General features: G+C 39.7%; 2 protein-coding genes and 1 non-coding gene across 7 annotated transcripts in view; 2 read left to right on the top strand and 1 right to left on the bottom strand.

Annotated features, from left to right (window-relative positions):
• Positions 1–10,560, bottom strand: part of MAP2K1 (mitogen-activated protein kinase kinase 1) — a 41,435-nt gene extending 30,875 nt beyond the window's left edge. Inside the window, exon 1 of one of the 2 annotated variants that reach the window (XM_075506393.1) lies at positions 10,181–10,560. In XM_075506393.1, coding sequence (XP_075362508.1) covers positions 10,181–10,260 — 80 coding nt within the window. In that variant the 5' untranslated portion in view covers positions 10,261–10,560. Of the gene's footprint in view, positions 1–9,786; positions 10,069–10,180 lie in introns of those variants that run through there. The other variant, XM_075506394.1, reaches the window with a different exon arrangement.
• A 7,199-nt stretch (positions 10,561–17,759) lies between these two features.
• On the top strand, positions 17,760–26,901 carry TIPIN (TIMELESS interacting protein). 4 transcript variants are annotated; one of them, XM_075506392.1, is made up of 8 exons: positions 17,760–17,912; positions 18,768–18,926; positions 20,179–20,272; positions 21,193–21,268; positions 22,340–22,462; positions 23,069–23,132; positions 24,994–25,191; positions 25,565–26,901. In XM_075506392.1, the coding sequence occupies exons 2-8, from the start codon at positions 18,794–18,796 to the stop codon at positions 25,726–25,728; spliced, it is 852 nt and encodes a 283-aa protein (XP_075362507.1). In that variant the 5' UTR covers positions 17,760–17,912; positions 18,768–18,793; the 3' UTR covers positions 25,729–26,901. The 4 variants fall into 4 exon arrangements, with proteins under 4 accessions (XP_075362507.1, XP_075362504.1, XP_075362503.1 ...); XM_075506389.1 differs by having other exon boundaries at positions 17,766–18,163; XM_075506388.1 differs by having other exon boundaries at positions 17,767–18,142.
• LOC142411982 (small Cajal body-specific RNA 14) lies at positions 24,031–24,167 on the top strand. The gene has a single exon (XR_012776341.1).
• Positions 26,902–26,907: the final 6 nt, after the last annotated feature.

Below are 26,907 nucleotides of genomic sequence, written 5' to 3'. Positions count from 1 at the left end.
ATACCAAATAACTTGTCTGAATTGAAGACGGAGCTCACCAAAGAGAGTAAAGCCACAGATGTGAGCAGTGACACAACTGGACAGAGATCAGATTCATGCCCTGGGTGCCTCTTCCTACCAGACTTTTTTGCAGCTGTTCCCAGCCACCACTTGGGGTTACAGCCCTTTATCCTGGGTGGCAGCAGCAGCTGCCAGCAAGGCTCTGGCACCCCTTTCGCATATTTAGCTCTGTGGCTAAACAATGCAACTAGTGGGTTGGTTTTTGGGTTTTGTTGGGTTTTTTTTTTTTTCTCCTCAGCTAAAAGGCTTCCTCAGGACTTACTGTAGCATTGAATTCAAGGTTTGCCGCAAATAAACTTTGCCATCTCTAATTAAGAAATTCAAGAGCCAAATCTCCAGCACCAGAAATCCAAGTTCTCGATCTCCCTTTCATAAATATCTGTGCACCTACCACTGATTTTTCCCAGCCAACACTACACACAACCGGAACAAAAGAGCCACAAGGCAATTAACACTGCCTTATGGACAGAAAGAGGAACTTATTTATCAGGTATTTGAAACACAACACAGAGGATAAATGGAAGTTATAAAATTCTGATCATCAGCTGACACACGTATTTACACAAGTTCTGCTTTTCCATTGTTTTAGGTCTCTGAGCTCCAAGTTAAATTTAATGATAAAAACAAGGGATAAATATGTGCAATAGTAATGGTAACAGTATCTTCATGACTCCCTTATGTGGTATACACAGCCTTTGAGAGACACTACAATAATTACAAAGATGAAGTTACAGTATCCGTTTACAAGGCCCATGAAAAAGCCAGGATTAGAATTGAGACGCCTTCCGTGAAAGAGCTGAGCCAGGAGCACAGAAGCACAGACTTCATCAAAAGCTGCAGTTAACACATCAGGGACTGGGAAAGAAAATTGCCAGAATGTGCAGATGAAAACATAACCCCCCCCCAATAACTGGGATTCAGAGAAAGCCATGGACAGAAGGTTTAGATCTTTGCCTGTATTTGCAATTGATGGATTGCATAACACAGAACATTTGCCAGTATAGACATTTAGTGGAAGAAATTAGTAATTTTCACTTAATATATGTATAGATTGTACCAATACATATAAAAATATTCACATATAAATACACACAGATCTGTATCCAGAGTATTTTTCCCCCAAAAAAATGCATTCTGCAATTGTTATATTTTCTACATTAAGTCTGCTGATTCATCTTCCCACCACATTGAAAAAAGTTCTAGAAAAGCACAGAACAATGCTGAGTTGTAAAAAACACTGAAAGAAGAGTTGCCAGGAAGTTTCAACGGTTTGTTTTAAAAACCCATAAGTAGATTTCTAAGATACTTGTTCATCCAAAGAATCACATACTGCTGGAATATCTCTGTCCTAGTTCTCAGACTGTAAAGTAAAATAATCTGCTTCCATTCTTATTCCATCTGCATGTGTCACCCAGTCACGGACACCACCGTATACCTCCTTCTGCTGGATGCTCATGAGGTGACTGAATCCAGGTGAAGGACCACGTCCTCAGCTGTCAGTAGGTAGAAGTTCTGCTGGAATTCACCCTTCTCTTGTTCAGACAAGACTCAGGATGACAACGGCTTCTCAACAGATGTTTGCAAAGAGATACTGAGCAGTGAATTAGTCTTTCCCAGTTGTTCAATTCCTGTGGGCATTAACTGGCAGAAAGCCTTGCACATTCGTTCCAAAGTACAATCAAGATTTTGTCTAAGTAATATTGAACATCTATCAAGTCAGAAATCCGATTGCTAATTTCTAGCAACACATTAGCAAGTCTTCAGAAAAAAAAAATCCATTGCTTCCTTTAAAAAAAAATTTTTTTAAATCTTTGGAAGAAAGAACCTGCTCCCTAAAAATTCAGCAAGCTAGAAACTGATGTTGCCAACTAACATTGCTTGGTCAAAGAGACATTTTTGTGTTTTGGCAGTGGAATCTGTACACTTTATAAAGCCCAGTCAATCCCCAGGGCAATGATGGGAGAACAAATGCAGTTGTAAAAAGGGTAACACAGGGAAGAAGGTGGGGGGGGGGGGGGCAGGGCGAGCTCTTTTACTGGAAAATTTAGAGCTTTATAATTTAAAGGGAACATCTAGGTTTACCGTACATAAAAGAAAATCCCCTCCCCAGTTCATTTCAGAAGGTTTCTCCTGTACACATTGAAATACTTAGTCAATATCCACTCAAGTAACTGGCTGATGTATTTTCTGTCTCATGTAAATTCCCCACAATTTTCTTTGGTTTTGTTTTTTTTAAAGCCAGCGCTAAAGCAAAGACCTTTTGCCAGATTAACAACAGTAGCACTGTTGTTATGCCAAATAAATAATTCAACTACATATTGGGTTTACCTAGTCCCTTTCAATTCCCCCTTTTTTAAGCCTTCTTCGGCTACTAAATAACACTGGAAGGTCTCAGAGGTAATCTGTTCCTCTTGAGACAGAGACCTGAGACTATTCAATTAAAAGATGTGCTACTCTGAAATTGTTGTAATTACTGAATTTCAGCATATCTCAATAGTATCTCTCAGGCTGTGAGTATACTGTCACTTAATCCTGCAAAAGCCTGGGCTCCTGCCAAAGGAGGTGGCTATGCCTCATTCTGCCCCTAGCCATTCATTCCTAAGTAATCAATTCAGGTAACACAGATCCATTTAAAAGTTAACTAAAAAATACTGCAAATTTTCAGCCGGATTATTTCCCTGATTAAGTTCACCATGTGGCTACATCAATGCTGCTGCAAGCGCAAGAGGATAGCCCTCTGAAAACTAATCTGGGCTTCTTTGGTGGGCAAGTTCTCAGTCAGATCAGCATGCACAGCTGACTCGCTGTAAGAGTTGATGCAAGAACAGAAGCATCAGGAAGACATGGGCATAGCGAGGAGAGGACGACTTCAGAAGGAGCAGGATCTTGCACATACTTAATTGTGAAATCACACCTTCATAACCATCTACAAAATTGGTGCTGTAAGGGACAGAAGAGGAAAAGTGGCTGGATCCGTATTTACAGCCTGAACTTTCCTTACCTTTCATCTCATTGGAATGCAACAACATTTTTTTTTTTTACACCCACTTTTTATTTAACTATCCTAAACTGATTTAGGCTTTTTGAACACAGACAACATCGCAGTAACTAAAGGACAACTCCATTACTGCCACTACACTTAAATATAAGTGTAAGTACATAACAAGACTTAGTATTTACTGTTACCTCAGTATTAAGAATCTTAAAAATCTTTCCTATATCCATAATTGTAAACTAAAAGCTGCCTATCAAGTAAGAACAGCACAGGTCAATTTGCCACTTTGGTTAATTTCTGTACTAGTCATGTACACTTACTTAGATGCAAATTTTTTCAGCACATCCATCCAGAAATAATATCAAAAGCTAGTAAGGTGATGCAGGCTCTTACTTTCTGCTATTTTATTATAACAGATCACGTGTTCTATTAGCTTCTTAAGTATTATTAAAATGCTATTTCTAGTTCAGTGAAGGACTATGCACAGGCTCATGCACGTTTAAAGAGAACGCTATGAATGAGTATGTTTTAATCTAAATTTGGAAGACTAAGTGAATTACAAAAGGCTCACAGTTTTCTTGGAATTGTCGAGCATTTATTATTGCCTGCCTAAAACACATTCTCTCATACCACACATATTTGTAAGCTTGGTTAATCCTTCATTAGTAGGAGATAGAAAAAAGTTTCTGAAATTTTTATGTTAAAAATATTTATAAGTTTGCAGTAATTCCACATACACATTCAGTACAACTGCAATCCAGCCAGATCAGTCATAAAATTCCAGGACCTAATCTTCCAGAACACCACACACATGTGCGATGCTCCTCTGAAGTCAAAGAAATTCCATAGCAGGGCTGCCCCTCCTCAGAGACATTTTGGTTTTGAAAACAACAACAAAAAAAAACCCACAAAACAAAGGCAGAAGTGACCCAGCAAGCATTAAAATTAATAACTATTTAAATCTTCCTTCCATTTCATCTAAACTCACATCCAAGAAAACTGACAAAAAAATTACTCCATGGAGGACAAATCCTCTCGGAACAAGGTCTACTGGGAAGCAGCCCACTGGTTCTGCTGCTTCCCTCATGCCACTCCATTTCACAATGCAAACTTAAAACCCAAAAAACTCAAAACAAAAAACCCCATACTACAGATTATGTGAGACAATCTGCCCTTCTACTCCTACAAAGCTCAAAGTGAAGTTCCCTTGAGAAAGATATTGAAAAACACAAAAATTCCAAGATGCCTGGTAAGTAAGCAACTATTTACTTTGCAAATTGCAATACAAATTGAAGTTCAAATCAGTTTTGCATAATTCCTCAATTCTTCTTTGACTATCAAATACAGGCAGTTGTACTTGGAGATCATGCCAGCTACTCAGGGACTTCCTTAATGCAATTTAAAGGGAATAAACAGCAAGAAGCAACAAGAACAAGCTGACAAATTAATACTGCAATTCTTAGCCTATGACTGGAATTTGCCAGTCATCCATTTCTACAAAATTACTCTTTGGTTTGAACAGTTCTAAGGCATATCTATACTCTATAGTTAAGACTTAAAAAAGAGAAAACCCAAACCTGTTCATCATGGACATAAGCACCATGCCTGATGACCTGTTTTCACTCACAGTTGTCTTTGGACTTCCTTTCAGGCCATGTCTTTCAAAGAAATACAGTTCCTAAGCTGGTAGAGACCTATAGACAGCATCTTCTTAAAGTCCTCTCAAAGACCTACTTCTTTACAGCACGTTAAAGGAAAATGCAAATTCCATGTTCTACTTTTTTGTTTACATTTTTATCTAATTAAACACAAAACAGAAGTGTTCTTTCATACCGTCCTTAGTCCTCCTCGCCAAGAATATAATCTTACTCTGCTCATTCTACCTCGTATTACGTCTCGCTATGTCACATCTGATTTGCTTGGCCCTGTCTTCCCAGAGCAGAGATCATAGCTTCAGCTTGATTTGGGAGATACCAGTTGTGTATAAAACACATACACAGTTTATATATTTTTTAATTCTTTAAACAGATGAAAAAAGAAAAAAAAGAGACATTTCAATCCCAACCACCTTTTCAATGTGAACGCTTATACAACACAAAAAAGTCAGTGGCACTCAATTAAAAAAATTATTTCATTTTTATGTTTAAATAAAGTCCTAGGCACTTCTGGAAGGCTCAAGTTATAATGCTAGAGACAGGCAAGTTGTCTTTATTTACGCAGTCAAGGCCAAAAGTAAGGCTTTAGAGCAGTTAGTTAGCAGACATATCCTAATGTAACTGATATACAGGAAAAGCAATCAGAAAGTGTCTCTTCTGTAATTAGAAGTTTTAAGCAGTGACAAACATTAATACACACTCTTAACCGAAGCAGTAATCTCTTCCATCACAGACAAATAAACTAAAAAAATAATTATAATGAGCATTTGGTGGCTCATTGGATTGTTGTGCTCTATGACAAAATATGTTGTAGTGACTATTTATTTAATTTTTTCAAGTAAGCACTTTTAAAATAGGCTGTTAATATAGACTACATAGAATGCCTTGGCATATAATCTTATTAAACAATTTATGATCTCAAGGCACATGTTTAATCAATTTTTTTCTATATGTATACTTCCAGACATGGGCATTTTAACCAATAAATTTTAATGCACTTTCCTGAGATCAGTGGAACACTTCAAAACTCATTATGCAGTCTAACTTACAGACAATAGGTTTTGATGAATACAAAAAAAACCCACCGATTTTTAAAAAAATTTATATTAAAGGCTGTAACTATAGAACTCTTGGATTTTGCGCCATCTCAGCCAAAACCACTTTAAGTAACTTAATCATGTTTAGATATTTGTTTTGAATTTAAAAAAAAAAAAAAAAAAAATCAAGCACCTATTTGGATCTCATTGAATACCAATTTTAAGAAGTCAAAGCAGTTAAAAAATCAGTAAGAATCTGACATGCCCTATTAATAGCATCAGCTGTTTAGGTATTCAGCGACAACCCATAATAAGACTTAATGTGTCAAAGAAATTAGCAGAAACCAAAGTTGGGGAACAACGAGGTGCCCCAATTCTGTTCTGCCATGCGAGAGAACAGTTAGGCAGCTGCTTAATGTTACATTTTCACCCAGGGAAGAAAAAAAACAACCAAACAAACAACAACAAAAAACCCCTACATCTAAGATACGTACCTCAATATAAAATCCTATTTGAGACAAGACAGTAGAACTTCTGTTTCAGCATGGTTTATACATACCATCATACATGCCCTTATCTGGCATTTAGTGGACTACAGCAAGCTAAAAACTAGTTGTACCTCATCTTCACTGGCATTTTATACCAAATTAACTTTCTCATTATAAGTTTGACCCTTCCCTCTGCTTACTTTTTTTGTAAAGACTCAATTAAAGAATGACATGAAGTAACTCTCTTTCCATGTGAACAAAAAACTTACTGTAATACAGAAAGTGGCATTATCTTGAAGCCTACCCTCCCGCTTCTTTGCGGAGCTTCTACTTCATGTTCCGGGTCTAGCTTGGATTTAGAGAAACTTAGAAATTGAGTAGCAACTGTCAGATATTCAAAGGGACAGGGAGCCAGAAGTTTGAAAGGAACAGAAAGCGGAGATTTTGTTCGTGTTTCTTTTGGCTTTTAAGACCGTAAACTATCCCAGCATGTTCAGTCAGAAGAGAAGTATTCCTTTTATTAATTTTCTTTCAGGTTTGTTTGTTTGTTTCCCTGTTTTCTCTGCAAAATCTCTGCACAGATATAACTGTGCAGCTCCAGAAGTACCAAAATGCAATTAAACCTGCAGCTGGCCAATGTCATCTTGGTTTCATTCTGATGATCTGAAGCAATACGGAGCTCAAGAACAGCAGCACAGGTTCAACTCTCTCTGTGCAACTGCTTCTCAGCAGGAAGTGTCAAAAACAGAAGTGAAGCTCACAGCACAGGAAAATCTTTTATGAAGTTGTCTCTCTTGTCCAGCAGGGTAGCTAGGGATTTGGAAAGCCTCAGAGAGAACCACAACATCCTGTACAAATAATTAAAGGAATCGCTACAAATAACAAGCTACAAATAACAAAAACTGCTGTCAGGGAAAAGGAGTGTGAAATTTTCATTAAAATATTCAGTATACATATATTTAAATTGCAAGTACACTAATTCTCCTTTATAGTACCTTACCAGGGTACAAAAAAAAAAAAAAAAAAAAAGTCATGCAAGTGAGAATCAGGCCTCATATGCATACTTCTTAAAGCCCTTACACCTCACACTATAAGCTTTTTCTTACTCCAGTCAATGAGTTCCCATCGCCAAATAAGGACGAAGACACAGAGGACAAGACAGGAATGGAAAGCAGGACATCCTGAATCATCCAGTCCCTTCTCCTTGCATTTCCTCCCTTTCCCCTTCCTTTCTGCCAGGAAGTCAAAGTATCATATGTATTCATTCCTAGAATTATTAGGCTTCAATATTTTAAAACTAGCAAGAGATTCTGGGGGTCAAATACCTGTCAGAATATGGTAAGAAACTTCCACCTCTGACAGCTAGAAAGTTTCCGAATTCCAACATACGACTACTGATGGCCCAATCTATATCGGTTTGATTTTGTGCCAACATTGCCTTTGGGCCTAAATAACTTCCTTTCTTCTGGATGTTTAGGTCCTTCATGCATTTACAGACAGCAATCATACCACCTCACTCTGAATCTTCATTTTACTTAGCTAAGTAATTTGAGCTCTTTTCATTCTTTCCCTTGAGAGCTTCTCTTCTCTAAAAACGAGCAGGGAAGCATCCAAGATCATTTGCAAAGTGACAGGTTTGTATATGGTGGAAGCAAATAAGTAACTGGCAACTCACATAGACAATTATACCAAATTCCATTATACCAGGAACAGAGCTTTAGAAAGCGTTAATATGGTAGTCCACAGAGGCACAGCATACTTGAAACGCTTGACAACGCATACAGGCTGACAAACACCTCTACTGTTGATTTCAAGCAGTAACCAAAAGGGGGGGGGGGGAGCACAGAACAGGAGAGGGGGGAAAAAAAAAAGAAAATCTTACAGATAAAGGGGAAAAAAATTTTTTTCAATTTAATTCCAAAAACATTTCCAAATTGTGATGCAACTATTCTTTGCTACTTGAAGTCTTTCACAATGAGGATTTTATATTAGCAGGATGAGGGGATTTTTCCACGATTAATTAATTCTGGCTGTTTACAGGATCACAGGTTACTGGATTTACTTTCACTAAGCTACTTCTTTTAAAAATACTTGACACATCTCTAAGCCTGGCATAAGCTAGGTATAAGGTCTTACATATGACAAAGAGCAGAAGTCTAGGAGACACACATACCAAACAAATCAACATACAAGACAGAAAATGAAGCAAGAGAGTCCATCAGTGTAAACAAGACTCAGCACTCCCATGAGTCTCCAAAGGTTTCCAACAAGTAAATGAGTATCAGACATGTAAAAGCAATTTAAAATTAATGACATTTGTTGAGTGAAGAAATACGAAATTTAATATATTACATGTTTGGTGATTAACTTCAGGTACTAAAAATCAGCAAGCGATAGGTATATCAGATTTATTCTATAAAACAAGACTAAAATGCAACAGGGATCCCTGAAGACCAAATCAACATATCCCCCAATTACCTTGAAGAAAATCAACTGGAAAGTGCTATATATGCAAATACAAAAATAATATTTTCCCCCATCAATCCAGAACAAAAACTGCATAATATTCAGATCATAATGCTTAGAGACAATCAGTAACTCCTGCCAAAGAATAGTTTTTAAACAGCTCATCTCTCAGTTAATCACCAAAAGAGTTTGCTAGAAATGTCACAGCTGGAGCTGCTAGATGCCGATTATTTTTTTTTTTTTTTTTTTTTTTTTTGACATGTTTGGGTGGTTAAATGAAGTCTGAGCCTGTCTGAAAATGTGGCAACAATGATACATGCGGAACACTTTAAAGCCCCAGACTTGTACCTCTCACTGCAATTCTGTCTCACATCCCCTCTGCCAGGGTGGTACACAAGCTCGTCAGAGCTCAGTTTACATATCCAAGAGAAGACTGAACAGGGCAGGAACCCGTTCTTCTAAGACGCATCTTTGTTTCAAGGCTCAGTTACGAGCTAGTCCATCACCTTAATCTAAAAATTATGTGGTGAACACAGACCTGTTAACCTCAAAAAAACTCCTTTTATAACACTTCGTTACTTTAGGGTGCTGGCACTGTATCTGTGTAACTGAAGCCACCGTGCTCACCCAGATCCATAAGCTCAGAGGCTTCGTAGGCAACATGTAACAATCCAACGTTCAGTCTTTTTGTTCTCTCCCAAGTGTACCCACGATTAGCTTAGACCTTCCACGCATTTATACAGTGTAATGTTTGCACTACACACAGGGAAGCTCAGAAGCATTTTCTCCAAACACACTCACTAACATACCTAGTATTACATACTAATTACTGAAAAACAGATTTACTGAAACTAGCGTTAGTTTGGTTTAAAGCCAAGGAGGAGAAAAAACACAACACCTTTTCTAGAAATCTGGGATTTTCAATATAATTTCTCCCACGCACACATTTATGAAATACGCTATTGGAAAGGTATAATTTGGCACTTACTAGATAATTATATAACCTAAGAATTCAGCAGATACCATTATGGACTACGAGAAGAGAGTTATACAAGTTTTCCTCTATTTCTCCCCAGCTTATTTACCTTTCATATCTGACAGAAGTTTATTTATCGCCGAAGACACCATCCACTTATTCCGTTGAGGAGACTCTTAGCAGGTACCACGAAGGGGCATACACCCCCAGGGATCAATACTTTTGATTTTTCTGGAAACCAGGCCGTGCCGGTTTAAAGCAAGACGGCTTAAGGAGACATTAACCCAGCAGCCCTGGTGCCACTCCGCCGCCTCGTATACGCGCCCTTGCCGGCGCGCAGCGGCGGGGGCCGGTCCGCGGAAGCCCACCCCACCGCTCCGCGCGGCGGGAAGGCTGCAGCAGGGGCGGCCGCGCCCGGCACCTCAGGGACGCGGGACGCCGGCCGCCGCAGAGCGCGGGCAGCCCCGCCGGAGCCCCGGCCACCCCCAACCGGCTTCACTCACTCTGCAGAGCTGGTCCCGTTGACGGCGGAGCCATCCGGAGCGGGATTGAGCTGAATCGGCCCGGGCTTCTTCTTCGGCATCTTCGCCCCCAGACGGCGCAGAGGTTAACGGACGGAGAAGCCCCAGCCCCACTTCGACCAGGTTCGAGGGACTTCCTGCGGCGGAGCAAAGTTGGGGGCTCCCCTCACCGTCGGTGCCCCCGCGCGCTGCGGGCAGCGTCCTCAGCAGGCAGGTGCCTGTGCCGCCGCCAGACCCCGGCCGCGCCGCCCCTGCCGCCCAACGCCGGCCTCCCCCGGCGGAGCAGCGCCGAGCTCTCTCCCGTCAGCTCCCGACGGGGAAAACTGCCCGGGCTCAAAATGTGCCCTTCTTCGGGACTGCGCCTGCGCGCACCGCCCCGGCCCGCCCGGTGCGCAAGCGCGGTGGGCAGGCGCGTGCGCACTGGGGGGCGAGAAGCCCTGCTGAAGCCCTGCCCTCACTGTGCTTTGCCCGCAGCCGCGGGGCTCGCACGTCGCGGGGCGGAGGCGGCGCGGGGGAGTCGCTCCCCTCCGGTTACCGGTACCGGTAGCGGTACCGGTAGCGGTACCGGCCGGCCCAGCCACCGCCTCTCTCCGTGTCATACGATTTATGACTTGGTCTTAAAGTTTTTTGGTTGGGGTTTGGGGTTTTTGTTGAGAATTCCCTTAGCGATCAGTTAAAGTCGCTGCTTCCAACAAGCGCGATGGTTGTCTCCGCGGAGAACCCCCCCCCCCCGTTAAAACGATGCTTCATGGCGCGGTTTGTTTGTCTCCCTCGTCTGCAATCATTAACGTACCCCGAGGTGGAAACGACTGTGTCTATAATTAAAACGCAAGCCTCAGTTGGGGTAGTAACGGCTGCTAAAATTTTTCCCAAAGTAAATGCCTGAATTAAAAATGGAAACTGAGGATTACAGTTACAACACTGCGAAGCAGACATAGTAAAAAGAATATGAAAATGAAATGCCCAAGCTGCTTTTGTTAAAACGCAGCCGTAGCTGCTAGGAACGGCCAGATTGGGTCACATATATTTCACACATTAATGTGATGATGGGTTTACGTGTGTATGTTTCCGTGAAGTTCCGACTTACAGCACTATGATTTTAGGGCTTGCTAGGTTTTTGTAATTACATTATTTTAGTGAACCTAAAAATACAACCAAGAAATTTTATTTTCCAGGAGCTCTCTATCATGTTTTGGCATACAAAAGAAAGAATGTATGGCTGAGAAAGTATGATTTATAAAATAAATTTTAAAAATCAATTTTGTATATTGTGATTGTACTTTGTGAACCCACTGCTTCTTTAACGGTTTTAAGGTTAGACATAGAAGTCCTGAACTACTAGAGAGCAAGGCTGCGACCCATGCCATGGAAAGAACGGTGCCTCTTTTACTTGGGTAATTCTGGGGAGAAAACACCAACATAAACAGGAGGTTCAAATTTCAGAGAATTTACTGCTGAAAAAAGCTTCCACATTGGGATTTAAACTGATCACTGCCTCTCTTTAACATCCACTTGCGCCCACACACCTATAAAGTACTGATTTTATAGAAAATAAGCCTGCCACGTAATACTAGAGGATGTATGAAGCACACCATGAGGAGCGGTGGGAGCAGAGGGACCCCACTGGAGAAGCGGTGGCAAACGGGTGGGATGGCGATGTCTTGCGAGAGCTCAGCTGGACCCGGGCGGCGCGCCCCATACGGCTGAAAGAGCGCTGCTCACTCAGCCTGAAGCACGCACGGCCTGCTACAAGCCGGGGCTGGCTCACGGGCCAGCGGTGCTTGTCACCCTGCGGTAAGTACAACTGAACGTCCTTGCTCCAGCCCAATGGTGGTCTCCTCTGGGGCAGGCAACAGTCCTAGATCTCCTTTCTCTTCAGTCAGTAGCAGCTGCTCCTCCATACCGGTTCTCTTTCCAAGACAGAGAATTTAAAGATTCCTGTTACTTAGTTGTAGATCTTAGGGGAGAAATGGAATATCATAGTACTACCAATGGCCCTGTTTGGATCAGCAAAGCCAGTCTGGATATTACACATGTGCAGTGCTTAAAACTATGATGTTCCTATGCTAATCATGTAATAAGATTCAGGAGATAACAGGAGTTACATGTATTTGACTTTCCTGAAGAGAGTGACAATGCAATCCTGCCTCTACTGCTGAGATCTGTAAAGAAGTTTGGTAAAGTTTGTGCTTCTTTGGAAGATTTATTTCTCATTGTCTGAAGCCAGCAGAAGTAGGACGAAAACTCTTTTAAGGCCTGTACCCTGAGAAGTTACCCATTAAGCAGTTCCTTCTGCCTTCTGACACAGCTGAGAGTCTCTTACCACTACTACTGTACGTTTTTGTAGCATACAGTGCTCTCATCTGTCAACAAATGTGACACATCTAGAAGAAAAGACTCTACAGTTACTCGTAAATTTGCTTATGTGGTGAATGAAATCTCTCACAGACACCTGTGAGCCAAGAACTGAAGTTGTACCCAATGACTTGGTGCTAAGGTGGTGGTTAATGGCTTGGTACTGGGTAGAAGAGTGAAAAATCAGTTTCTTTGGCAGTTCCAGCACCGACCACTAAAACTGGTATTATATTTCTGTGCTTTATGTCTTTTGCCTGAGAGCAGAAGAAGATCAATGCCTAGAAATGCCTTTCTTCCTCGCTCGGCAGCTGCTCCAGCGGGAGCTTCAGAGTGGTGTTTGTGTCTCTAGGCGAGGAGTGGGAACTGTTCGCAAGCTCCTGCTGCATTCAGCACTGTCAGAAATGCTGCGCCTGTGGTTTCAGTGCAAAGGCGGTGACCTCCATCTTGTGAAGCGGTTCTCAGTCTCATGCTCTTTATCACTCATTCCATAAAACACAGTTTTTGCTGAGATTCCCTAACTTCTGAAGTGATATGGTCTTTTTCATTTACAGTGCAGACATATGAATACATCACTTAGATTAATAACTTCTTTACAACTGTGGACAGGTTTTATACTCCAATGAGTTGATTCAGCCACAAATTAAAACATAAGAAATCAGGATTTATATAGTTATTTGAGAATTTTTAATTATATGTTATTTTCCTTTCCTTTTTGCCACAGGATTAAGGTGCTATAGTAAAATCAAATGACCAGCATTTACAGTAACTCATGAAGTATTAAGTCTTTCCATCCTAAAATCAAGACTTTTTTTTTCTGAAGACAACATTGAGTTGCAGCTGAGGTTGTTTTTCTCTTTACACAACCGTGTGTGGGGAAACGCAAGGACTCCTTTGCCAGAGACACTGAACTCCTTTGCAGAGAAATGTGAATATTAGACAAGTATTGAATGCACAGTTACTATATATGCCCCATATAATTGCAGTTGCACTATGCTGTAGTTGCCCACACAAGTTACTCAACTATAGTTATTCTACTACGTTGCAAAGTATGGCCTCTTTTTCTCTGAAAAGATTATTGCAAGAAGTTTTTATTTTCTTTTAAATATTTGGACTGAACAAAGAATAATTTTAGTTGTGAATTGTGACTTTTCATACAGAGTTTGAATTATTTTTCTCCTTGTAATATAGTTTGGTTTTCTCCATCAGAAAAAAAGCCTAGAGAAATGAATGACTGGACATATCTACTGAAAACAGGTTATGGTATGCAGAATGTTTGAAACACAGCGATAAAGAAGTGTGATTGACACATTGATTGACTCAGCTGACAGTAATAGTGCGGAGTAAATTCCATAACAAAATTTATATTGTAAATACTTTGTATAAAGAACCACTCTAAATTCCATGTTTTAATTTTCTGTGGTTCACAAAAGTAAAATAATATTTTTATTCAAAGTAGTCATTAATGCTTCTCTAGGAACTGAAATTATGAACAAACTTCCCTATATATTACGCGAAAATGCTATATCGTTCCTAATATCTTATCCATTTCTAAAGTAGAAAAGATTAAATTATTATTTTCACAGCTTTGCCGTTCAAAGGCACGCTCCCTCCATCCAATTCCAGCTATTAAGAGATAGCTCCCTCCTCTGGAGCATGTTATACTTGCACTGCAAACATGGGGAATCTTTGAAAAATTACTGAATTCACTCACCTGTTTTAAAGTCCCTTTGACCTATAGCAGGGAAACAAAGCTATTTTGCATTGAATGGATATAGAAATATAGTCACAGGCGTATGGATTGATGCCACCGCAGGACTCATTTCTGTGTAACGGCTGCTGCCACCACCGAGTTCCTCAGGCACTATTGTACCCCTGGAACTTCAGAGAGACCCAAGAGCTGGGTGGCCTCTGGGCTTTGCTCAAAGCGTTGTAAGACACCTTATTTGAGGTTTTGTTGTTGTTGTTGATTTTTATAATGGTTGTCACACTGATCTATATAGATATACTAAATGACCAGTTTTCTTTTATGTGAGTTTACAGCACATTTAAAAAGTTTCAAGATTGTTGTAGGTTGGTTTGAACTTCTGTGAAACAAATAGATTTAACTTCAGTGTTATTTGCAACTGAAAATTAAGCATATTTCCCCAGGCAAAACAAAGTACGTGTTTTGGGGAATTTGAACATTCTTGGTGGAAGGAACTGCGTTTTGCTTTACAAACAGGTGTTTCTGAAGGTGAATCACAGAGGAAAAGATAAAAAAAAAATATAAGGTAGTGTAATCTCTATGAAAGACTTCTGAGCAGGGTGATTTTCTGATTTATTGATTCCACTGCTGCTTGGAAAAATAGAACTGAAGTATGTCCCTGTAAATAGAAATGGATCAAAGAGGCTTGTCTTCATTACCACTTTTTCCCCCCCAATGGAAACCCAAATTTTATCTAGTTTCTTGCATGAAAAGGAAAACGTGATTACTAGGTACATTAATTGCATCACTAAATTAGCCCAACTTTTAAAACTCAATTGCCACATAAAGGCTGCATATTTTCCTGCCAAGACACACGCACACAAGATTTTATGTGTAACGTTTAATACTTCTTAATCTATGTAGTGTTTAACAGAGCAATTTAAGGAAATAATTAGTACCATAAGCAATGGAATTTAAAAAGCCTGGTTCAAATTTGATTGAAATCGGCCAACAGGATCAAAAATTATTAGAAGGGGGCTGACAGACAAACTGACTTTCAAACAGCCAGAGATCACAGGCTTTCTTGCACATCTTGTTTTCTGCAAGAAGCCGGGATTGAAAAGAACACTGTGGATCAGATCACAATCTTAATTATTTAGTAATATACTAAAAGCTTAGAAATTAATGTTTAAGATGACTGTATAATATAAAATTTAGATTAGATTACCAAAGTATAAATCACATATAGCCGAAGTTTGCCAAATCCCTAAGATGTGATCTCCCACTAACACAGCGACAATGGTACCAGTTTTGCCTAGGGTTTATTGCATGAACAGCTTTGCCAACATAATATTTGGAGGGTTTTTGCAGAACAAGTATTACTCCATAGGAGTAAACCCCTTCAAATGCAGAAGTAGCCAATTATCCATTTTACAGATTTTCTTTGCCATGTTTAATGTGCAACATAAAACAGGAAATGAGACTGAAATATAAAACAAGGTGCTAATTTTCTGCAGTTTTTCTAATGAAATGACACTATTCAATACAGAAACAAACAAGTAATATCTCTGTTTCACCTAAACTAGAAACCAGAAGTGTTTTCTAGAATAAAGGCAAGCTATGGGGCTTTTTTTCCCTGACTTATTATTTTATCAGCATGTGGCTGGTTATTCATTTCCTGAGGAAAAAACGATAATCAATGCCCGCCAGCATATGCTTTTCATTTAATTAGGAACATAGGACTGGAAAGAACCACCTAGGTCATCAAGTCCAGTCTCTAATTAAACACTCTTCAAAAATATTGATTAATCAAAGTTGCATAAATATGGTAGGTTTTGTAACACTGTACTCCTCTGCAGAGACTGTAAGTGGTCTTCTGCTTTATTCTTTGTATAGTGTTTTTTATACCTCTCCAGCACTTTTTTTCCTATCTGTTATCTACCTGTTCTGGCAAAGACAAAACACTTACCACAGGACAGAGCTCTGCTTATGCAGACTGGTTGACCTGGGTATATGGAGACTGGCAGCCACGTAAATTAATACTATCTTCTCCCTGCCTTTGCTCTCGGAGAACCCTACTATGTTATTTCTTTTCTACTTACCAGTTGATTTTGCAGAAAATATACAGGGACTTAAGGGAATTTTGAAAGCTTGAGCTCTCTTGTAAGTTCGGCTGATATTAGCTAAGTATTTAAAATGCAATTACTTCACAGACCAAAAAAAGAAAAAAGCATTAAATGTTAAGGAAAACATTTAAGTGAAAAGATGTATTACGCTAATTGTTGTGAATCAGATATTCAGGCTACACCCAAAACCTAATTCATTTTTCTGTAAAGATTTTTTAATATAAAGAGTGACTACTATTTTCAATGCAAAGAGCTCATCATATAGATATTTAATATTCAGTAATTTTATATGACACAATCTTTGCAGTGTTTTGAGCTGGAAATTAGCAGCACTTGATCTATAATTATTAGTATATCTCTGTGTTTATTTTCATACTTCATGTGCCTCGGCCAATTGAAGAAATCGGCCATATCTAAAAAGTTAAGATAAATTGATTCAATGCTAACAAATCCATTAATGCGTTCTCCCTATATTTAATGTATTCTTGACTATAAAAACACTGCTGCATTTCAGAATACACATTTTAAACATTAACTACTAAAATAATTTTGACTAAAGGATAACATCTGTTTTTTTTAACTGGAAAGTAACTGCAATTGATTTTGTCATATTAGAAGAATATATTAAATTACTAGAAACATTACATGTCAAATTTGAATTTATAGAGAAATAAAGGAAAATTAATTCATTTCATGTATTAATATTTGACATTAATTTCCTCTCACTTTGCTTAAATGAAGAGCCTACAATTTAAGTCAGATACACTTCTATGGACTGACCTGTAAAAATATGAAAACGGATTTTTTCAGATGCAACAGCACTGGAGACGGTTGCGTGGAGCTTCTCTCCTATTGTTTCTGCAGCCTGCAGCCCAAGTCCTTAAATAGCATTTTATGCACACAGCTGCCAAATCTCAGAGGGCTTGGTGTACTTCTTACAGCCCGAACAACTGCAAACTGTTTAGTTTTAAATTACCAGAAGGCTCTAGCTGACATCTGTATGGAGAAAAGCTTGGGACCGCTACCTGTCCTAGAAGTCCTTTCCTCAGAGGTAGGGAAGTGAGAAAGGGCTGAACATACACAATTTTAAATCCCATTTCTGGGGCTGATTCATCGTAGGACCTAGCAACCTTAGATGCTTCGAGTAAAACCCTCATCCCCAGCAACTTTTGCCTGAAGAGGTGACACGAAATGAAGCTCACTCGGAGAGCAGTGAAGGAAACCGGAGAGCAGTGAAGGAACACCCCCCCCCCCCCCCCAGCTCTGAAAACGCCTCAGCAGCCCCACCCCACCCCGCCCATTGGGTTTTGGCGCCAAAAGCGCCGCCGCGGATCTACCGCGCATGCGCCCTGGTACGGAGCCGCAGCCGGCTGGCCGCTCTCCTCAGCCGACCGGTCCGGGAGCTCGCGAGAGCTGCGGTTCTCGCGGCGCTTCCCCGGCGCCCTGCCCGCCCGGCGGCGTTGCTCACCGGGGCAGGAAGCAGAGGCGGCGTAGGGGGGCTTGGAGCGCCGGTGGCTCGGCTGTGCGCGGACCTGTCTGCTCTGAGAAGGCAGGCGAGAAGCTTTCTTTGCCCCACTTCCCGCTGGTGGGAGGGGGAGACCCCCTTCTCGGTACCTGCACGCCTCGGGGCTGCTCTGGGGGTGTGAGGGGAGCGGGGCCTCCGTGGCGCTCGGCAGGTTGTATCCCTGGAGGTCTGGCCCTGGAGACCCTAGCGAGCTCCTTCGCTGCCCTTCTCGACTCCCTCAGCCTCCGGCTCCGTGAGAGTTTCGCAGCCCGAAGGTAGGGATCTCGCCTCCGAAGGTCAGCGTAGACGGAGCTGCCTGGAGTGTCCTCTAAAACCGTCTGAGAGACAACTTTTCCTTAAAAAAGAGCTGTTCCTGAAGCCTTGGGAACGCAGCCCTAGTGGGACCGGGTCATCCTACACCCGGTTGTGCTGATGTGCTAAAGTCTCTGGAATTAGCTTTGCTTAAGGAGCCGGAAAAGGGGAATCCTCCTCCAGACTGCATTTCTCAGTGGGTAAGCTGTAAATCAGAGGAACTATCACTCCACCCCCCATAGTCTTTGATAATCAAGGATGTGAGTGGTACACAGCTGTCTTGATAAGTGCTTTGGTTAGAAATCCATTACTTTTGTTTTATTCAATGACCCATACCTGCCACTCCCAAGTAACTTTGATGAGTTGAAACATGACGAACCCTTATGTTATTCGGCCTAGTGAGGCTGGATTGTGTCATCCATCTGTACGTTATCTGTTACTTAATTCATACGACGCTATTTTTTCTGGTTGGCAAATCTTTTTCTGGAAAAGCTGTAGACATATTGTATATAACTGATGTTTAGCTGCTTCTATGGCAGCCTCTTCTTCACTCTGCTTCTCTTTAAATGCATTTGGTATTTCCTGCAGGAGGGAAAAAAAGTTTATCTGTGGCAATGATAGATCCTTTAGAGAACAACTTGTTTGACCTTCCCGATTATGAGAATACAGAAGATGAGACGTTCCCACCTCTTCCACCTCCTGCCTCTCCAGGAAGAGACGATGTTGAATGGGCTCAAGCTAATGGAGGTGAACACCTGTGACCCCTAAAGATCCCGTTTTGCAGTATAGATAATGAAATACTGTGAAATCAATATTACTGGTGGTGTACTTCACTATCTAGAGTTTACTGTATAAAAATCGTCTTGTGTAGATAAGAAAGCAATTTGTAAATTTAAATTATTACTGATTCTGTGGTTCCAAGCTTGTGGGAAAAGTTCATTTTTGTAGATTCCATGAAAATACGCACACAAATGAATCTTTATAAAATTCAAGCTCTTCTGACAAAATGTAGGTAAAGATATTTATACAGCAGTGATCTACAGTTACCCTTTATGACCTGGATTTCAGAAGAGGTAAGAGTGTTGAACGTAGTATTCCAAGGAGATGTTGGTAGATTTTCTAGAGTATATGACCTAGGAAAAATCCAAGACGCTTCAGGACAGTAAAACTTAATTATTTGTATTTGAAAAGATCTTACTGTGTACTGAACAAGGTAATAGAAAGTATAAAGATTTTATTTTAACTGTTGTTTACTTCTACTCATATTTGTTTATAGCGTTAAACATATGTTTTCCTTGAGCCCTGCTCTGTCTGTTCACTAGGAAATAGGATTTTGGGTAGATTTAATTCCTTGATATGTGAAAAGGAGAACTTCTGAATTCCTGATATTCAAAGTAACAAAAAGTAAACCAAGAAACCGGTATGATAACTAATTGCTAGCCCTGAGATGAGATGGGCAGTGGTGCCTTGTCTGTTGCAGTCAAGTAATACAAACTGGCCCTAATCAAAAAGTATGTGGACTTTGGTTCTTAAAAGACATGTTGATTGTGGTCACACATTGCCTCTTTTTTGAAGGTGATGCTGGTGGTTTAGGTCTGTCTTTCAGATCTATTAGTGGAAATTTTGGGACACACCTATTGAATTATGTGTATTGATAATTTGAGTTTCTTAACTTTTAGAAGCAGCATCTATTCTCAATACATTTCTCATCAGAAATAGAATATAAAAGTTTTAAAATTGGGAAATTTCCCTTTCAAGGAACCTACTTTGCTAGAAAAGTTGATTCCTCAGTATATTTTGAAGAGATGGATTTATTTCCAATCTGTCTTGTGGGAGAAGCAAGGTGAAATATGCAGATGTTTGTTTGGAGTACTATACCTGCAATGTAATACTTGTGATGCTGCCTTTTTGATAGGGCAGAAACTTAAAATTTACATGATGCAATTCTAGTTGATGTCAGTTGCATTATATAGTTCAAGTATGTTATTTTCTTTATCAGAACCAGATGGAAACCAGCAGTCACAAACAAAGGATTCTGCTGTAGCTACACGGAAAGCAGTTAAAAGACCAATGCCTAAACTAGATGCCCAAAGGTAATTTTTCACAGAATATTTCTTTCTGCAATGAATTTGGTGTATGGCTGTAGGGGAATGATTTAAGGTTACTTGTGATCCCTGCTTGGTCATAGCCAAGTCAAAGATCAAGAGTTTTGGAGATGAAAGTGCCTCTTGTATGCTGTATCTCAACCTTTTTATTCCTTGCTTACCTGTGTAATGCTATTACTTGTCTAACTTTCTTGAAGTCTTGTTGGGACTTATTACATGACTAATAATTTATTATATTTATTATTCATACATAGGACTCTTCCAGCTGAATCTTCTTTATTTTGCTTCAGACATAGTACTGTAGATTTCTTTCTTTAATAAAAGCGTGCTTCAAAATAAAACCTCAATATAATGGTGACTGTAAGGTACTACTTAAAGTACACTTACACCTGACTTGTGTACAAGCTGGATAAACTCTGTATAAAGATAAAGGATTTTAATATATTCTTTGCTGTTAGCACTAAAACTGGTGTAAGTTCTTTATAAGCAATGGAAAGAATCTGAGCTTTCAGTTTCTTCTGTTTTAAATATACTGATGAAGTTAGTGGTACCACAGGTGGATGCTCTGGTCATGCATCTAACTAGTTTTACTTGGCCAGTATAGATAAAAGAACTGACTTTCCAGGTAATCAAAATAAAAAAGCTCCTTGGACTAGGAATACATGTATGGTGAATTTTCCAAATCAGTCTTTGGTCTTACAGAGTCTTTATCCTATTTTGTGCGTTTTCTTAACGACTTCTAATTCTGTACATCTTTCAAATAGAGCTCTGTAGCTTTAGGCTATTTAAAGGAATGCCAGGTTGTTTGTGTGGTTTGTGGGGGGGTGTTTTGTTTTGTTGTTGGTTTGTTTTTAATTAGAAAAAGAAAGTATGGGTTTCAAATAACTTCACCCATTTCCTATTGACAGGTTAATTTCAGAAAGAGGACTTCCAGCCCTGAGACACATGTTTGACAATGTAAAATTCAAGGGTAAGGGGCATGAGGTAAGACATAGTGAGCTTTTGCTTTGTTTCCTGGGAGGTTAATCTAGACTTGATAGATTGCTGCCCATCTAATATGGGGAGAATTGATATTACACTCTGGTTAGCCAGCTTTCTAACAGTATTTGAACATACCCTGATTTCTAGTTGCAAATTAAAAAAAAAAAAAAACCCACCAAACAAAAAACCTAACATGAATGTTTTAACAAAATCCATGTTTTGATCTTAAAACTGTTTTCCTCTTCTGCAAAACTAGAATATCATGTCTGTGACTCTTTGCATTGTCCATAGAAAGGGGTGTTTTAAATTGGAACAGGCTTATAAGACTGCCCACTACATCTGGAATGCCTTTACCGTCTTGTCTCATGATCAGTTTCCTCTGTTAGTGAAAATCTTCTGGTTTTTGTGACACCTCTATCCAAAAGTTTTTAGTATTGAAAAAAGTGTGACATACCACATAAGCAAAGAGAAAGCAGTATTTTCTCTACAGACTGTCCATTGTCTTGGATACACTTAAACATACAAAGCTCATTTTTCTTTAAATATCACTAGACTTCTGGCATGCTTGCAAGGATGCCTGTGTATCTCTAATTTACAGAGAACATTCATGGTATAAATTTTCTCTTTTCAACTGGAGGCAGTTGTAACTGAAGAACTAGGCAATACTGCTGATCTGAGCAAAAATCTTGACTAGATAAGGTTATTTAGATGTACATTTTTCTGTGTGTTCTAAACACCAAAACAAACGCCAGCTGTGCCCCTATGGGGCTTTTTTTCAGTCGGGGTTCAGACCTAGGTTGGTTAAGGGCAACTTCTCAGAAGCCTATCAGATGTTTTACAGTATATGCAAATGCTTTTCCTGAACTTGGATCACTATTCTGATAGCTTGAAGTTGCACTTACAGACTTGATGGTGAGAGGAAAGGCTACCCACGCATTCATACTACTTACATTTTCAAGAGGCTTTCAAGCTGCAGATGCTGAATATTTTCAGAAAAGTTCCTGTGATGTTTCCCTCTGCAGTCTATTGACTTAGTCAACTTTTACTAGCTGGATATCTTGTTTTATGCTCTAGGCAGAAGACCTGAAGACACTGATACGACATATGGAACACTGGGCTCATAGACTATTTCCAAAATTGCAATTTGAGGACTTTATTGACAGAGTCGAGTCTTTGGGAAACAAAAAGGAAGTTCAGGTACATACTGTTCTTGTCAGTTTCTTTTCATGCAGTACTGAATAGTGTAAGAGGTAGGTTTAGGAGAGCAGTTATGCAACAAAAGAAGACTTAAGTTGTGCATACTGCTAAGGAGTATAATGTTATTTAAATTAATTTCTCTCTTTGTAAAAAAACAAACAAACAAAAAAACCAACAAAAACCAACTCTTTTCAGTATTTGAAGTAACAAAGTTTACACTTAGATATAACCTTTCTTTATTTGAATTAGTACTTCAGAGAACTGGCTTCAACTTTTTCAGGACATCTTTAACAGAAGTAATTTGCTTAAGAGTGCTGGAACTGGTTGGTTTTTAGGGTTTTGTTTGTTTGGTTTTTTTAACGTTTGAACCTGCAAAAGAAGACTATGCAGAATGCTGTTTCATCTGGCTGGGTGATAGATGAAGGACTAGGAAAACAATCCACAGCACTGAAAGTTGTGGGTCAAACAGACATGTAGTGAAAGGAGTATTTTTTTCAGAGTAAAAAAGCGTAAAGAGAAATAGGAAGTAGTATTAAAAACATAGCAATGTTGCACAAAATATTTTGTTACAGATGAAATATCAGTATTTTAATCTCTCATTTGCAGACCTGCCTAAAGCGGATTAGACTTGATCTTCCTATTTTACATGAAGACTTCGCAAGTAATGAAGGTATGCTTATTATGCTGTTTGTTTAGTAGTTCAGTGCTTAAAATTACTTTACTTCCCCTCCTGCTGGCCAGAAATTAATTATCCTGATAGATTTTTTCTAATGTAGAAGAAATTGTTGAGTGGTCCTCTGTTTTAAAGCCAAGCTTCTGAGACTTACGATTACAAAACTGAACTAGTACTTGAACTAAAATGCTACATATATAAAAATAAAGTGCATGCTATACGGAAAGGAAATGAAAAACGGGTATTATTACCAGCATTGTTAGAAATGTTCTTCAAAAAAACCCCCAAAACTGCAATTATTAAGTGAACATACTGGTTTGTACTCTTATGAGCGTGCAGTCTGAAGAGCTCTTGGATCTTACGAATGCAGAAATCAAAGACTCATTATACTGTTTATACGACAGGCCGTTACAGTGCAGTCAGGGTGTAGTGTCCTCTATAGGGAAAGCATTTAGTAATGCTTGTGGGCACTGTTCTGGCTGTTTGTCAGTCTTGGTGTATAGCTACTAGGAAGAAGAGTATTTCTTCTTCCAATATCAAAATCCTGTCACTTAACAAGTAGAAATTCAAGAGTCTCTTCCAATCAGATGATGTTTTTAGATAAACTAGAAGTAAACAATACTTTTTTTATAATAAAAAGAGGGAGTAGCGTTCACCTGGTAGTTTGAAAGAAATTAGAGAATTTCATAGTCGTTCCAAAGGTCCTTTGCAGGTGTTCACACTTCCACTGTGAGTCTCTCTTGAAACAATTATCTACCCATTGTCCAGTTTGTCTTCATGTGAACCTCAGCCTCCAGACAAGCCAGTGCTTGGGAAAGGTGTTCTGGTGGATGAGTTAGCCAATGGTAAAACCTTGCCTTACCTGTGGGGATGACCTTTGGGCAGTTAGTGACATGTGGCTGTCTTCACTGTTGGCTGCATTTGCTAGAAATGGAATGCAACCGTAAGCAGCCACGAACAGTAAAGCAAATGGTTCCTGCCGACAGTGTCTGTAGAGTTATCAGATTTTTCTGTGCGATGGTTCCATACATCTGTATTTAAATGTGGTGCTGATCTGTTCTTGAACTGTGTTGGTGAGCGTACAGCTAGAACTGGTCAGTCTTCAGTTGAAACAGTTGAGTAGGTATCTTACAGTTTTGAAATAAAAACTGCAGCTAAAGTATTGTATTAAAAACCAAAACCTTGTTGTCAGCTAACTTCTCTATTCACAGGCTTAAAGTGGTGCAGAGGCACAAGCATACTTGGCCTTAGGCACTCTTGAAAGAGTGCTCTGCTTCTCTGTTGGTGGGTGAAGTTTGTCTCACGGAGTTGGACTGCCTCTGTTTTGCATGTGTTAATGTTGGCAAATGAGTAAATATTGCATAATAGCAGCGCACTGAATTCAAACCTGATTATTCAATGCCTATGTTCAGACCTTTGTCTATGCCTGTAACTAGTCCTGCCACTTCCCAAAGGACAGTGTCGTATTAGTAGGGGTGGGAAGAAAATTATCTGGCCTTTTCGTAAGGATTGCCTGAATTTACTGTCTCTTTTTAATCTTCAAGCACAGCTCACGATTGCTAACTTAGTACAGAGAGCTGTGCTTCTAAGTTCAGGTGTTTATTATTGTTGTGTGTTTGGGATCTCTGATAAGCATTTTTTTTATACTTTGAATATCAGGTATGTGGACCTAGGCAGAAAATTGCCTATTAAAACTAAATTACAGAATGATCTTCAGCTGTCAATACAACTGTAAAATGTAGAACATAGACATGCTTTCAAAATGTTCTCTTGGCAGATATTTAGCAGTGGATATCTCTGGGTTTAAAGTGTTGATTTCTGCCCCTCTTCCCCCTCCCACCCCCTCATTTCTAACCAGATGGTGGAGGGGAAAGCAATGGACTGGATCCAGCCACTGGAGATGTTCATTCCTGCTCTGGAAATGTAGAAGAACTAAATTCTCTCTCTGGTACAACTCTCACGGAAGAGCAACAACAGCGGATCAAGAAGAACCGGCAGCTGGCCTTGGAACGTAGGCAAGCAAAGAGGCAGTGTAACAGCCAGTCGCAACACAACGGTAATCAACTCTGTGCCTTAAGGGTTAATATTAAGGTCAGTAGCCTGAGAAGCTTGTACAGCTGAGCTGCTGAGTCAGTTTAAAGGAAATGGCAGTGATTGCTTTTCTACTAAGTAGCAAAATGTGTAACTCTCAAATTTAAACTGTGTTCCTGCAGTTAGACTCCTCCACAGCAAAGTCAGAAGTACTCTCCTTAGTTGTCATGCCAAGTTGTGATAGCTTTGAAATGAAACTTAACTTGCTGGTCATCTCTGGAGTTGGCTTTCGTGCAGACTGTGATTCTGGTGATAGAAACTGCAGTTAAACACACAGCAACAGTGTTTGCTCATGGTAGGAAATTGGCTTTGTTTTTGTTTTGTTTTGTTTTTAACAGAGCTCTCTGCTAGTTACTTGGAAGAGGAGTTTAATACCCCAGTTGCTCAGGATCCTCCTGACCTTATCGAAAACACTCAAGCTACTGTAACCAAGGTTGCTGTTACAGAAGCTGAAGATACAGCTGGAGACAGGGAACTGGAATGTTCCAGTGAAAAACAGTAACTGTTCCCCATGCTTTAAATCACTTTCTTGACAGAAAGACCCCAATGTTTTAAGTACTATCATTATATTGAAAGTTGCTGGCCCTTTGCAGTCTGACTCCAGAAGCTTCATGGAAGTCTCCACCATGACATCTGTTATGACACTCTTCTCTTGAAGCTGCAGATGAGCAACTCCATACAGTGGAAAACAGAACAAAGTTCTTCAGCTGCATTTGAGAGATCCTTCCCCCTGCTCCCTCCTGACATTTTTTAGGAAATGTTAATGAGGTTTTTGACCTACTTTGAATGGTGTTGACAACTGATGTCAAACTGAATTCACTGGGATATTGACAGGTGAAGTTTCTATTAAAGTTGTTTGGTTTGGGTTTTTTTTTCCAATAGAGGCTATATATACTAGGGGGTAGTGCTATGTCTGAACAGGTGTCCTGGACTTTTTTAACTTGCTTATCAAGTACCTGTATCTTGTTCTTATAAAATGGAAGCTATTAAATTTCAGAAGTCAAACCTGAGGCTATTACAACTATAGGCCCTCCAAGCCTCCACCCCCCCTGTGCTAGTTGGATGTCTCTTCATAGACAAGTATGTCCCCTTAGGGGAACATGCTTTGACTTTGACCCAATCAGTTCTCTTCCTTCAGCTGATTCTGTTCTCTGTCTGGAAGCTGTTTCATCCTCTTCTTAGTCTTGTTTTTCCTACTTGCACAACAGCTTTTCCCTTTGTGGAATGAACAAGAATCACCATAATGGCAGAGCCCTGAGGCTGCCCTCTCCAGTATCATAGGATAGACTGTTGTTTGTAACAGAAACTGAATAAAGATGGGAGCCACACTTACAGCAGATGAAATAAGTTCATGTCAACAGGTGTTATTTTATGCTAGATGTGCATAAAATATCCTTCAATAAACAAAGATTTGGCATTCTAGATTACTGTGAAGCAGTTTGCTTTTTATATTGCTGTAGCTATGAGTTAAACTCACTGAACTATAGTGGAAGATAGCCAACAGCTGTAGGAAATAGTTGGGTTTTAAGAACTTCTTTTATGGACAATATGGGCAAGTAAGTTTTTGAATGATAATTCAAAGAATTCACCACACTGCCTTTAGTCTGGAAGATGAGATTTATCATGTATAAAATCTTCTTAAAATCTGATATGTTCATAATCAGATAAAAATAATTCTTAT

This window comes from Mycteria americana, chromosome 6 (assembly GCF_035582795.1).
Source record: "Mycteria americana isolate JAX WOST 10 ecotype Jacksonville Zoo and Gardens chromosome 6, USCA_MyAme_1.0, whole genome shotgun sequence".
Taxonomy (NCBI): Eukaryota; Metazoa; Chordata; class Aves; order Ciconiiformes; family Ciconiidae; genus Mycteria; species Mycteria americana.
Note: the sequence above shows the minus strand (reverse complement) of the source record. Positions and strands in the feature narration are given on the sequence as shown.

Coding starts and splice junctions, on each gene's coding strand:
- TIPIN (XM_075506392.1), top strand. CDS start 18,794: ATGATAGATCCTTTAGAGAACAACTTGTTTGACCTTCCCGATTATGAG. Junction 23,133..24,993: donor AGACTTCGCAAGTAATGAAG/GTATGCTTATTA, acceptor ATTTCTAACCAG/ATGGTGGAGGGGAAAGCAAT. Junction 25,192..25,564: donor CAGCCAGTCGCAACACAACG/GTAATCAACTCT, acceptor TGTTTTTAACAG/AGCTCTCTGCTAGTTACTTG.